This window comes from Mustela nivalis (assembly GCF_964662115.1).
Source record: "Mustela nivalis genome assembly, chromosome: 5".
In the NCBI taxonomy this organism is placed as follows: Eukaryota; Metazoa; Chordata; class Mammalia; order Carnivora; family Mustelidae; genus Mustela; species Mustela nivalis.
The window spans coordinates 118,047,319-118,060,492 of record NC_139024.1 but is presented as its reverse complement, the minus strand read 5'-3'; the positions used below and the strand labels follow the sequence as shown (position 1 = coordinate 118,060,492).

Sequence of the window (13,174 nt, the reverse complement as noted above, 5' to 3'; positions counted from 1 at the left end):
AAATAGAGGGTTAATCCGTGGCTCAGCAGGGACCCTCCAGGAAAGCTAGCCCCTTCCTCCAGCGTCCATTCTGACCAGTTGATGAGTACCACCCCCCACACCCCCCGCAAGAACATAAATAGCAAAGCCCAGGAACAGACATGCTCCCTTACACATGGCATGCTTACAAATACAAATGTCCACACACATGCACCCTACCTCCAGGCACCTCCCTGCCCATCCCATCTCCACTGCCCCCATCTCCTATCCACCCAGCCAAGGACTGCTCCTCAAGGTCCTGGATGTCCACCTCACTTACCCGCTTTCCAAGTGGTCCAGGAGGTCCATTCTCCCCAGTGGGACCAGGGGATCCCTAGGGAGGGACAGGAGTGGATGAGTGTTTAGCCTCCAGCCAATGGAGTGGGGCTTAAAAGGGGGTAATGGGCCTGAAGGCTTGGGCTCTGTAGTGGAGGGATGGGTCACTGGTCACTCACAGGCTGTCCTGGCTCTCCATCCTCTCCTCGGTCACCCTTCGCACCATCCTGGCCCTGCAGGGATGCAGCAAGGTCAGGGATTGCCCAACCTAGCTGGCGTCACCTCCAAAACTGCCAATTTTCCCATCCCTCTGCCTGCCCTGCCTTACCCCCAGCTTCCCACACTCAAGCCAGTCAGCCGCACAAAGGCCCACACAGGAGCCCATCCTCTGTCTCCCTTCCCCTCCCACGAGCAGACTCACCCGAGGGCCACCTTCTCCAGGAGGACCAGGATCACCAGGAAAACCAACAGGACCCTAATGCAGAGAACAGGATCAAAGTCACCACCCCCTAACCCTACCCAGAGCCAGCACAGATGCTCAGAGCACATGCCACACTCTCCCTCTCCAGCTGGTGCCCCCGATGCCCAACGGCACACCCTGGGGAGATGGTCCCTGGCACGCTCTTTTCCCCACCTCATGTGCTGCATGCTTTTTGATGCTTTCAGGGAGTTAATTAGAAGGCATCTCTGACTTTCTTTCTCTGGATTTCACACCCTGCCATGGATTTCATACATCCCTGCCAGGAGACCTCATTCCAGAGCCTTCCACCCAAGTATCCCCCCATTCCTGGGTTCCTCCTACTCCAAGACCCTCCCACTCACAGAAACCCCTATACCCAGGTCTCTCATTCACAAAGCCCTCCTCCCAGCCCCTCCCCTAAACTCACAGGGTTCCCTTTGGGGCCATCATCACCGGTGGGGCCTTTAGGCCCTGGTGGTCCTGCCTCTCCCGGTTGCCCCGACTCTCCTTTCTCCCCACGCTCCCCGCGTGGGCCCTGAAGGATGAGTAGAGGGTATGGATGGTCCCAAAGGGGTCTCGAAGATCAAGGATGCAGCCCCTGCTTCCAAGACACCTTCAGCCTCCCCTCTACCCCCTCAGTGACAGCAGGATGCTCACGGAAAGTCAAGCCCATAGGGCGTACTCGGGTCCCTCCTTCCCTCTGAAGAGCGAGCATGGGGCTCACTCAGACCCAGGGGTTCAGCCTCACAGAGCGTTAGGAGCACAGGCTCCTGGGCTGTAGAGGAGCTCCAGCTCCAGGAGGTCACAGTAACAGGGGCTGGGGTTGAGGAGGGTGTTGGGGATTAGGGAGCAAGGGCTCAGAGATCTCACTCACCTTGACACCAGGCTCACCCTGGACCCCTGGAGAGCCTGACTCTCCCGGCTCCCCCTGCAAGGAGATTGGGTTCAAAAACCTCCTTTCACCCCCAAATCTCGATATTCCCCATACTTCATTCTCTTTTGCCCCAACCCCAACCAAAGCTGGCAGAAGTCCAACCCTCATACCCCACCCCAAGACAAGCCCCTTCATTTACTCCCTTCCCAGTTACCTTCTCTCCAGGGGGACCTAGGTTTCCAACACCTCCCGGGGGACCTTGCGGACCCTGGAAGAGGAGCAGAAGTAGGAGTCATTGCTTAAGGGAGGGGGTAGACCCTGAATGAGCACCCCAAGGTCACAGCGGTGAGACAGCAGGAGGCCTTCCAGGGCCAGCGACTTCTCATGGCAGCTGAGATGAGACTAGAGTTTATAGTCTGGGGAAAGGGAGGCAAGACTGGCCGCAGGGATCTGAGAGGACTCACATCAGCTCCATTGGGTCCAGCTGGGCCTCGAGGTCCTGGGGGGCCGGGTGGTCCCTGGGGAAAACAGAGCAGAGATGGGGAAGGGAAGAGAAAGGAAGAGAAAGGCACACCAGGAATGCCAGAGGGTTGGGTGGGTTGACATCTCAGGGTGGGGGTGCGGGTCTCAGGGGAGGGGGGCAGCCCCACCAGGAAGCAGCATGCAGGGAGCAGGGAGGCTGGGAGTGCTGGATGGGGGGGGGGGAGAGACTAGCAGGTGGGCTTGGGGCCAGGGGGTCAGTGGGGTCACTCTTACCATAGGGCCCACATCTCCTGTTTCTCCCTTCTCACCCGAGGGGCCTGGCAAACCCTGTGCGGGGGTACACAGCCCAGACCAGGATGACCGACCCACCAGAGAACAGCTCCAGGTACACTTAGCCTCCAGTGCCCTCCCTCCGATCCCACATGTCCCCCAGTCCTCAGCAGCAGGGGCTGGTCAGCAGACCCATCCTGACCCCACCTCTCAGCCCCTGCCTCTACTTCCCCCAACTCACCTGTAGGCCAATGGGTCCCGGGGGCCCATTGAATCCTCTCGTTCCTTCATCACCTTTGGCTCCAAAGTGTCCCTGGGGTCCCCGAGCTCCGGGCTCCCCATCTGCTCCCTGAGGTGGAGGGAGGACAGGGACAAGGACACAGAGATGGTCATGGTGTGGGAGTTCTCTCTTCACAAACTCCACACCAAGCTGGGCATCAGGTCCAGAGCCCTTACTCCCACGCTCAACTCCAAGGGTGCAGGGGAACTGAGGGCAGACTAGAAGTTGCCAGCGCCCCTGGAGGGGCAGGGAGGGGAGCAGATGGGGCATCAGTCACTCACCGCGGCTCCAGGCTGCCCCACAGGACCAAGGGGTCCAGGGGGTCCAGGAGGGCCCTGGGGGGGAAAAGGAGAGTCAGAGACACCAAGACAGGGAGAGACCAGGTGGAAACGAGGCTAAAGGCCAGAGATCAGAAGTCAAAAGTCACAGTCACTTACATGTTCACCCTTGTTCCCTTTAGTGCCCTTCTGTCCGGGGTCTCCCACCTCACCCTATGGGGACAAGGCAGATGAGGTATTAGAGAAAAGACCCAGGTGGGGCAAGGAGGGGAAGACAGGGATGAGGATGGGAGGCATGCGCAGATCAGCAGTCTCATCTGGGAAGATTGGGCCCAGGGTCTGTAGGTTCCCATACCTTGTCTCCATCCTCTCCTGCCACACCGGGGGGTCCCGCAGGACCAGGAAGCCCCACAGGACCCTGCACCCCGTCTCGACCAGTTGGACCAATGGGGCCCTTCTCACCCTGGAAGAAAAGAAGAAAGGAGTCATGAGCCGGAGACGATCCTCCCCCTCCAACACCCTCACAAGGAACTCTCTGTAGCCCAGCAGCTCATAACTCGCAGACCCCTCCCCAGTGTCTCTCCCCAGGGACCCCACACTCACCGGGACACCTTTCTCTCCTGCGGCTCCAGGGGGACCCTGTGGGCCTGGGCGCCCTGGGGGGCCAATGGGTCCCCCCGATCCTGCTGCACCTCGCTCCCCAGGGGAACCCTGAGACAGGAAATGGAGTCAGACCCCCACACCCCACCCACACCAGAGGAGCCCTGAACATGGTTCCCAGGAGAATAGCCCCAAATTGAATACACAATGGCAGATCCTAGACTCCCTCTGCCCAGTCCCACAGCCCTGCCTAGATCCAGATGCCCCTCTTCATCCATCCTCACCCACTCTTTCCTGGTTCCTCCCTCCCGCCCCTCATGTTCCCCACTCACTGCAGGGCCAGGGGGACCTGCTGGACCTTCATTTCCCTTCAAGCCGGATCCACCCTGTGAACCAGAGATTGGGAGTCACAGATGTGCGTCGGGAAGGCAGGGAAGGATGGGGGGGAGGCAGACTTGGAGAAATGGGTGTGGGGGTGACACTGAGCGACTCCAGGATGCCAGGTGACTTGTTGGGGGACTGAGCTCTCACTCACAGCAGTGCCAGGGAGGCCTCTCTCTCCTGGGAAGCCCCTCAGACCCGCAGGTCCATCCTTCCCCGGAGCCCCTGGGGGACCAGGGTCACCCTAAGATGAAATGAAAGGTCATGAGCCACAGCCATGCTCCCGGATTGGACAGAGAGATCTCTGGCTTTTCTCAAATCCCAACTATCTGTTCCATTTAGCACCCCAACCCTGGTCTCCCAAGTTCCCCTCTGCCCGACCCTTTACTACCTTTGTTCCTTCTTTTCCAGCTGTTCCAGTCAGTCCCTGCTCTCCCGGGGGGCCTGGGGGGCCCGGGTGACCTCTCTCCCCCATGGGCCCAGTTTCTCCTGCTGCTCCCTAAGAAAGAGACAGAAAGACTGATCCTCTGATCCTCTGCCCCACTCCCTGCCCAAAGAGGCCACTCTGCCATCCTAAAATGACCCCTCTGGATGCCCTTTATCCCCACCCCAAAGCTATGGGGAATTCCTGGGGCTCTCCTAGGCCACTGCGCTGGAGTGTAGTTCCCCAGTCTGGGGTAACTGCACCACCCCGCGTCCCCACTGGGGAGCTGCCCCTTTGGGACACAAGATGAGAACTGGCCAGTCGGGATCCTGCTCCAAAGGGGCTGGGGCATGTGATCGGGAAAAGGGAGAAGAGGATCGGACAAACTAACTTCATGGTCTGGGCTCCACTCTCCTCAGGGGGAGCCATACCTGAGGTCCCACCACCCCTGGAGGGCCAGGGGGGCCAGTCTTCCCTTGGAAACCCTGAGAGAGGAAGAGGAGAGAGCAGTCAAGGCATGTTAAGCACAGACACTGTGGGACGGACCCCAGGTTCCTGGAGGAAGGGCAGAGTCACCACGGAGTCCTTGGCCACAGGTCTGAGCAGCACCAGGACAATCCCTTTGCCAGAAGAATCTCCATGGTGGGCCTACCAGATAGTCCTGGAAGGTCTGGGGGAGCCAGGGGCATTACTTACCACTTCCCCTCTCTGGCCTGGGTGTCCCGGCAGCCCGTCCTTCCCAGGGGGACCCTAGAAAGGATTCAGGCATCAGGTGAACACTGGGCTGGGAAGGAGGATGGAAAAGGATTCACAGAACCCAAGTGGGTCAGAGGTCAACTTACCGGAGGTCCTTTGGGGCCAGGAAATCCATTGGGGCCTTGAGGTCCAGGGAGACCCTAAAGACAGAGCAAGGTTGAATGAGGAGAATGGGCAGGGGGTGCATATTTCCCGGCCCCCTACCCAGGGAGAGAGGGCAAGGGTTCCACTCAGGCTCCCTGGGGAGCACTGGAGAACAAGAGACTCAAGCCATACTCACCCTTTCTCCGGGGGGGCCATGGGGGCCATCACCACCTGATGTTCCCTGTAGGGGGTAAGAGAGTCAGAGGGGAAGAGGCGCTGCCTTCTAGCTCTGCTGGAGGTCAGAGGAGTCAACCAGGAGCCGGGTTAAAGGGCAGATGGTGGATGGAGTCCTGCCAAGACCACTAACCTTAGCGCCAGACTTCCCCGTGGCACCTCGGGGTCCCCGCTGACCCCGTGGACCCTAGAGAGCAGGGAGGGGAGCTGTCAGAAAAACCCAAATGCACCTCTTGGGATCTTGAGCCACATATCTGCCCCCCGCACTCACCGTGGGGCCCCGCTCTCCCCGAGGCCCTGGCTTCCCTGAAAGGCCCTGGTGGGAAGGAAGCGAAAAGAACACATCACCAGAGGCGCGATCCCACTCATAGGGCAGCCCTGCCCTCTGCACCCCTTCCGTTCCCCAGCTTACCCGGGCTCCCTTCTCTCCACTGGCACCAGGAAAACCAGGAAATCCCAGGGACCCCTGGTGAGGATGGAGAAGGAAAAAATTGAGATGTCATGAAAACAGAGGCCCTAGAAGAGCCAGTGGGTGGGGGTCAGGAGAGGTAATGGAGGCAGCAGGGTGGGAGGCCTGGGCTCTTCCAAGAACTAGGTGGCCTTGGACACTCCACCAGCATCCCCCTGCGGCTGCCTGGCCCTCTGTTTCCTCATCTGTAGAATGGTGTTGAGCTAAGTTCACTCTAGGGTCCCCCACCACTATCAGTCTAAGCTTCCTAGAATCAGTGGTCAGAGAAGGGAAGAAGAGAAGGGGCACAACTGGGGTATAATATCACCTTGGGACCCTGGCGTCCAGGGTAGCCAGGCAGACCAGGAACACCCAGCTTGCCCTGTGGAGAGACAGGAAGCAGTTGGGAAGGAATCAGACACCACACCATCCCTGGAGACCCCAAGCCCCAGAGACAGGAGCCAGCCCCCACCCAGCAAGCCTCCCCAGCAAACCTCCAGGCCCCAGCCCCTCCTCTCCTGCTCAGAAGGCTGCTTGGCTTTTGTCCCCCATCCTTCCTGAAAGTGGATTTTCCCCAGCTCTGGGGCTGGGATCCTGCCTCCTCTGCGCCTTTAAACCCACGGCTCCATGGAGTTCCATGACCTACTCCTGCCTACCCCCCGAACCTCAGCTCTCCTTCCCAGCACACACTCCCTGCACCACTGAGACCAGTCCCCTTGCAGGTTCACACACCACATTCAGGATGGCCTCTGCCCCCCGACCCGTGTCTGCACCACCCCAAGCCCTCCTGACATGCACCCCCTTCCTCCTGGTGCTTCAGGGCCTGCCACGCTCAGCCAGCAGTGAAGCAGAGGTTAGGAGCTGGCAGGCCTGCCTAGGTTCAAATGCAGGCCATGCCCATGACCGGCTGCGGTACGAACAAGCATCTTTACTTGTTGCAATGAACGCTCTCTGTAGCCTGGGGCTTAGGAGAAGCAGGCGCAGGGCTGGCCCTTGGTGAGGGCATGGAGATTAGCTCTGTAAGTCACCTCCTCTGACTGTTTGACTCTCCCTTCTTGTAATTCCTGCTGCTCTAAGTCTGGACACATTTTCCTTCTGCCTTGTACCTACATTCCTTATGCCAGCCTCATGCCTTGTCCCTTCCTCTATGCCATGTAAATTCTCCCAACAGGGACTTTTCCTTGACTTCTTATGTATCCCCACCTCACTCCAACTGTCAGTGACCAGGGGGTGCCTTCTACAGAGAGGAGCATAATGAACATATCGTGGTCTTCAAATGACTCATTGACTCCAGCTGTGGGTACCACCAAGCCCATCCTGATCCCAGTGTTCGGCCCTCATCCCCTCCACGTCCCCTGTCACCTTTTCGCCCATGAGCCCAGGGGGGCCAGGGTCTCCAGTGGGTCCAGTGCGTCCCTTCGGCCCCTCGGGACCATCTTCTCCCCTAGAACCAGGAACTCCAACCTCTCCCTGGGTAAGACAGTCAAAGAGGTAAGTGTCAGGGACTGGTGGTGTGGGCTGGGCCTCAAAAGGAGAGGTGGGCCCCGGTGAGGCTGAGTAGGGTCCCAGAGACTACTGCAGGACAGGGAGCCCCACAGGGACAGGGAGAACACTGCGACTATCAGGCTGGTGGGCAGCAGACTGTGCAGGTTGCCATCCTGCCAGGGTCGGGCTCCAAGGGAGAAGAGCACTGGTGATGGGGAGTCTGGGGTTTCAGGAAATAGGCTGGTGATTGGGGGCTCCAACATGGAGGAACATCAGGACTTCGGGTTGGGGGGCCAATGTGTGGGTTTCTACTCACCCTGTCACCTTTCACGCCCATGTCCCCTTTGAACCCGGGAAAGCCGTCCTCGCCCTGAGAAAGATGGGGGTGAGAGGAGGTCACCAGAGATGATAGGGGGTCAGGAGGTCAAATGGAGCATTTCGGAAAACATGGCGGAAGGGTGGATTTCGGAGCTGGAGAGCAGCACAGCGCAGGCTGGAGGGAGAAAAGCGGGGCAAGAGCTGGGCAGAAGGGCTGGTGCGGGGCAGGGTGGAGGTGCCGGGAGGCTGGGGGCGCCTCTCTCACCTTTTCACCCTTATGACCCTTCAGACCACGAATTCCATCCACACCCTGGAATTAGAAGGCAGACAGAGACAGATCAGGGACGGAGGCTGGAGTGGAAGGATCGAGCTCCTGAGACCCCAGCTGGCTCCCCTGACCACAGTCCTTTATCTCCCACCCTGGTTGTCCATTACCTTGACACCTCGAGGTCCTGGGTATCCTAGGGGACCCTGAGGTCCAGATGGGCCCTGGAAGAAGAAAGAAAGGTATCTAAAAAGGGCTCTTGGTGTGTGACTGTGGAGGCCTCAGGGCATGGAAGAAACAGTACAGACAACAATGTAGTCTGGATAGGGATTCAGAGCCACATGAATGGTAAGACAGGGAAAACCCAAGGACTTTGGGGCCCCAGAGTCTGGGTGGAAACTCCCTCTGGGTGAAAGCAGGTATGGAAGATCTCACCTGGTTTCCTTTGGTTCCAGGAGGACCTTCCTTTCCAGGGTGACCCTGGGGGTAGGGGAAGGAGAATGTGATCACTGGCCACTATCACCTTCCCTGCCCCCCTCCCTTCCCCTCTTTAACCCCACTTCCCCTTGTGACCCTAATGAAGCCAATTGACCAGGGGGGACACACCATGTGGATAGTTACCAAATGCACTTGGAGGTCATTCACTGGGATGGAGGGTCAAATGGAATTTGGATTAAGAGGTGCGGACCCACTCACCGGAGGCCCGTCGGAGCCAGGCATGCCAGGGAGCCCTGGTTTCCCTCGAGGACCCTGCAGGGAGAGGAGGAGGTAGAGGGTCACGAGAGGGATCAGATCAGACAGTGGCTGAAGTCCTAGCCACACAGTGACTAGCCCATCCGCTGTCACCCAATCACTTAGTCACTTACCTTCTCTCCATGAGGCCCAATGGCACCCTGGGGCCCGGGGAGACCCTATGCAGAGAGAGAGAGAGAGAGAGAGAAGTCAGAGGGCCCCACAGAGGAGGCTGCTCTCTCCTGTAGCCAGCATCCCCATTCGGAGTATGAGCACTGGAGTTTGAGACCCTTAATTTCCATCCAGGGTCTGACCCTCTGTGGAAGCCCAGGAAGCCCTTGTTAAAGATGGGGAGGGGCTGGGCAGGATAACTCACCTGGGTTCCAGGAGTGCCCTGTTGTCCAGGAGGTCCTGGCTCTCCTTGGGGTCCCTAGAAACAAGCAACCAGGCAGAGGTCAAAAGAAGATGCTGACGGGACAAACTGAGGGCGGAGAGCTGAGTCCTAGCTGGGACAGCAGAGCACAAGAACCAGAAGCAGGCAGGGCGTCAAAATGATCACCAAGGAAACAGGACCTTGGCTAAGGTTCTCCATGCCCTTTACTCACCAAGCTCCCTTTGGGACCATGGGGACCATCCATGCCTCGGACTCCCTGAAACATGAGACGGGCTTGAGCAGGCTGGAAGGCGGGGCCTGGGCCTTGGAAGGACCTGTGGTTTCTGGGAGGCCCGGCCATTCCAGAGGGTGGGACAGGGCAGCCTCATGTTGGTCAGACCTCCAATCCATCCCAAACCTAAGCAAACAAAGCCAGCCCAGATCCACAGGGCGTGGGTCTATGGGTCTGTGGGTTTGCAGGTTTTTGTTTTGTTTTTCTTGAAGATTTTTTTTTAAGCTATGCTCAGAGCCTTTGGTGGACTGTACCACAAGACCCTGCAAGGGCACCTGGGATTAAAGGCTGGAGCAGAGCGAGGTGGGGCCAGGGAGGGGGAACCGGAGGTGGGGGGGAGAGAGGCAGCTAGGAAGGGTGGAGAGTTGGAAGGGTCAGGGGGTGACATCAGGGTCAGAAGTCAGGGACAGTCACATACCGGGGGCCCAGGAATACCAGGTGGGCCTTTAGGGCCAAGGAGACCTCGAGGTCCCTGCAATCAGGTGAGGGGAAGAAATGACATGCATGTGCAAGAAATAATGTGTGCCTTTTGTATCCATATCCCTCCCCTGGCATCCCCAGAGCTCCACCACTAGCCCCCTAGTCACTCACCGATTCTCCAGGCAGTCCCCGAGGCCCAATCTCCCCATCATCTCCCTGGAGGAGGAGGACATGATGAAACAGCCTCACCCTCCACACCTCTCCCATACTGACCCCCTGCCCTGGCCACAATACTTACCCGCTCTCCATCCTCACCAGGGGGTCCAGGAAGGCCCTGGGCACCAGTATCACCCTAGAAAATGGGGACCAGGTAAGAGGGGCCTCAGAGCCCCCAGCACAGACACTGACCCTCTTCAATTAACCAACCAGTTTCATCCATTGAGCTCCTGCTGGGACCCTGAGCCTCCTTCCCTTGCCTTGTGCTCCCTACCCCTCCCACCCCTCCACAGAAGGCCTACACCCTCATCACAATGCACTAACCCCAATATACTCACCCGGTGTCCCTTCTCCCCAGGGAGCCCTGGGAGTCCATCAAAACCTCGGTCACCCTAGGGGAAGAGGGGCAGCCCAGGTGAGGTCCTTGCTCTTTTCCCTCCTCATCCCTCCCTCCTGTGTCCTGAGTGCGGAGGTGCCACTTCATGGGGAAACTTTGGGAACTTGGTCATCCCCAGAAAACAAATGAGCTTAGATGGGGCTGGAAGTCACAGGCATCAGAGAGGGACCCAGGCCTGTCACCTTCACTCCAGGTTCTCCAGGCATCCCTCGGGCTCCATCAGCACCTGCTCGGCCCTGGGGTGCAAAGGAAGTGTCAGAGCAAACAGAGGCATCGTCCCCTACACTCTGAGTCCTGTCTCCCACCCACACCCACCACACTCCCACTCACCCTTCGCCCAGCCTTGCCAGGAGGGCCTGTGAGACCTTGAGGTCCTCTGGGGCCCTGGCGAGAGAGAGTCAGGGCAGGGTTAAAGAGCACAGACAGAAAGGGAGGCATTGGACGGGGGATCAGATGGGTGGGACTTGTCACCTGAGGTCCTAGGTCTCCTGATTCTCCTTTCAGGCCAGGGCTCCCAGGTTGTCCCTGGGACAGAAAAGAGAGAGCGGCTATGTTGAAGGACACACCCAACAACGACTTCAAAGCACTTCCCAAAAGTAGCAAAATAACTTTTTTTTTAAAGATTTTATTTATTTATTTGAGAGAGAGAGTGAGAGAGCATGAGAGGGGAGAAGGTCAGAGGGAGAAGCAGACTTCGCGTGGAACCGGGAGCCTGATGCGGAACTCGATTCCAGGACTCCGGAATCATAACCTGAGCCAAACTGAGCCACCAACTGAGCCACCCAGGCGCCCTGCAAAATAACTTTTAACTTGGTCCCTTTCCAGAATTATCCATACCCACATACAAAAATAAAGAACTCTCTACCCCAATATCAAACAAACTCACCAAGGGTCCAGGGCGGCCTGTGTATCCCATGGGGCCAGGAGGTCCCCGGAGCGCCAGCTAGGGGAGCAAGGGACACGGCAGAGCTGAGGAAGAGGCATCAGGAGAACTTCCAACCCCAGCACACGCTCCAAATTCAGCTTTCCACTCTTTTTTTTTTTTTTTTTTAAGATTTTACTATTTATTTGACAGAGAGATCACAAGTAGACAGAAAGGCAGGCAGAGGGTGGAGGCAGGGGGAAGCAGGCATCCTGCTGAGCAGAGAGCCCTGAGACCATAACCTGAGGCTTTAAAGGCAGAGGCTTAACGCACTGAGCCACCCAGGTGCCCCTCAGCTTTCCACTCTCAATTCTCATTCCATTGCCTCGTATTCTCCCCAACCTACCTCCCTTTCAGTCCCAGACCAACCAGACCTTACCTGCCCCACATTTACTCCAACCTACCCTTCCAACTCCTCCTAAAGTCCACTTGCCCTCCATATCCATCCCTTCGCCAACATCCCCTCCAGCCTTACATACCCGTGCCTGCTGCAGAATCGCCTGGGCCTGAGCCTCCTGGGCTGCCACCACAGGGCCCTTGTCACCCCCACCACTGCCAAACCGGAACTGAGGGGTAGAGAGAAAGAAAGGTCTATATTCTCTTCCAGGAAGCTCATGTAACCCTCCCAGTCAAAGGCTTCACCCCGCACTTCTCCCCTTTTCCCAGGTGCAGAGACACCCCCTGGCCCATGCCCTCCTCCAGAGTCTCCCATGGGAGGTTTTCAGATAATCAAGTATAGATTTTCAGAAACTCTACTTCTGTCTCCCTGCCCCCTGCCCCACTCTCTGTCTTCTTCCTCCAGAAAAACTCTCCTTTGTTTCCAGAGTCCCCGCGATGTGGATTTTCTGCCAAGTTCTAGACAATCCATGTTTGGTTCTGGGTCCTTTAATGAGGCCCTAGTCCATCCACCTCAAAGATCAATCTCTGTGTTGATGGTTTTTCAAGACTCCTCCTTAGCTTTCCTGGTCTTCTGGTTCTTGGTAACAGAACAGTTTCCCCTGCCCCTCCCATTCCAAAGCCCAGAAGACAACTCACTGGAAGCATGAGAGATGTGCCGGGAGGGCCAGGGGCCCCATCTGATCCAGGGAGCCCTGCTCGGCCAGGGGGGCCCTAGAATAGGGAGAAAATGAGGATAGGTGGACAGTTAGGGAATGTTAGGGTCTTGGCATCAGTGTGAAACCCTCTACAGAATAAATATAAACTTCCCTATATCTTTCCTAAACCGTCCTACCCTCATACAGAAAAATAAGGGTGAGATACCAGATTACACCCCTCCCCAATCAGAGCCTGTCCTCTCTTCTGGGTGTTGAGGAGCACACCAACCCCTTGTTCATTAATCAGCCATTTAATGAGGAATTACTTAGTTTGGCACCCCTGTACCCTTGTTGGGTACTAGAGGCTCCTCTGCAGTTCTCTGCACACACATACACACATGCACACACGCATGCACTACTCCCTTACCCTCTCACCAGGGTCTCCAACTGGGCCTGGGTTGCCCTGGATACCAGGGGGACCAATCAACCCCTGAGGAAAATAAAGGTGTGGGTCAGGTATGGGAATTCAGATAGAAGAGGGGTATGTGACTGAGGAGTGGTCTCTACAAAAGAGATTTGAAAATCTGGGAAGCTTTGGAAGGACTCTCCAGAGTTCTGAGAAGGAGGCCTGGGCATATGTGGGGAAGACATAGGTGAATGTGTAAGAAGGGTCTCTGAGAAAAGAATGGAGGAGAATGGGTCAAAGCTGCACTTACCGCAGGGCCTTCTGGGCCAGGAGGCCCCTCTACTAGCATACCCTGTAGAACCAAAGGTCAGAAGTCAGAGGCTACAGTGCTAGCACCCCTACCTTCTTTTCTTCTTCCCCCTGCCTTCAGCTCAGTGACCAACAGTGA

The 13,174-nt window shown here is 57.4% G+C and overlaps 1 protein-coding gene across 11 annotated transcripts in view; it reads right to left on the bottom strand.

Annotated features, from left to right (window-relative positions):
* The window catches only part of COL11A2 (collagen type XI alpha 2 chain), a 29,738-nt gene that overhangs the window by 5,795 nt on the left and 10,769 nt on the right, over positions 1–13,174 (bottom strand). For 9 of the 11 annotated variants that reach the window (XM_082732536.1, XM_082732539.1, XM_082732540.1 and 6 more), the window contains 45 exons: positions 13,037–13,078; positions 12,748–12,810; positions 12,322–12,396; positions 11,766–11,852; positions 11,251–11,307; positions 10,836–10,889; positions 10,695–10,748; positions 10,547–10,600; positions 10,306–10,359; positions 10,050–10,103; positions 9,923–9,967; positions 9,750–9,803; positions 9,272–9,316; positions 9,043–9,096; positions 8,801–8,845; positions 8,631–8,684; positions 8,370–8,414; positions 8,105–8,158; positions 7,935–7,979; positions 7,668–7,721; positions 7,229–7,336; positions 6,195–6,248; positions 5,831–5,884; positions 5,690–5,734; positions 5,552–5,605; positions 5,381–5,425; positions 5,187–5,240; positions 5,041–5,094; positions 4,776–4,829; positions 4,312–4,419; positions 4,075–4,164; positions 3,872–3,925; positions 3,543–3,650; positions 3,295–3,402; positions 3,099–3,152; positions 2,943–2,996; positions 2,623–2,730; positions 2,385–2,438; positions 2,093–2,146; positions 1,843–1,896; positions 1,629–1,682; positions 1,182–1,289; positions 716–769; positions 474–527; positions 299–352 (listed from right to left, as the gene is read on the bottom strand). In XM_082732536.1, coding sequence (XP_082588662.1) covers positions 299–352; positions 474–527; positions 716–769; positions 1,182–1,289; positions 1,629–1,682; positions 1,843–1,896; positions 2,093–2,146; positions 2,385–2,438; positions 2,623–2,730; positions 2,943–2,996; positions 3,099–3,152; positions 3,295–3,402; positions 3,543–3,650; positions 3,872–3,925; positions 4,075–4,164; positions 4,312–4,419; positions 4,776–4,829; positions 5,041–5,094; positions 5,187–5,240; positions 5,381–5,425; positions 5,552–5,605; positions 5,690–5,734; positions 5,831–5,884; positions 6,195–6,248; positions 7,229–7,336; positions 7,668–7,721; positions 7,935–7,979; positions 8,105–8,158; positions 8,370–8,414; positions 8,631–8,684; positions 8,801–8,845; positions 9,043–9,096; positions 9,272–9,316; positions 9,750–9,803; positions 9,923–9,967; positions 10,050–10,103; positions 10,306–10,359; positions 10,547–10,600; positions 10,695–10,748; positions 10,836–10,889; positions 11,251–11,307; positions 11,766–11,852; positions 12,322–12,396; positions 12,748–12,810; positions 13,037–13,078 — 2,781 coding nt within the window. The other 2 variants (XM_082732537.1, XR_014312264.1) reach the window with 2 other exon arrangements.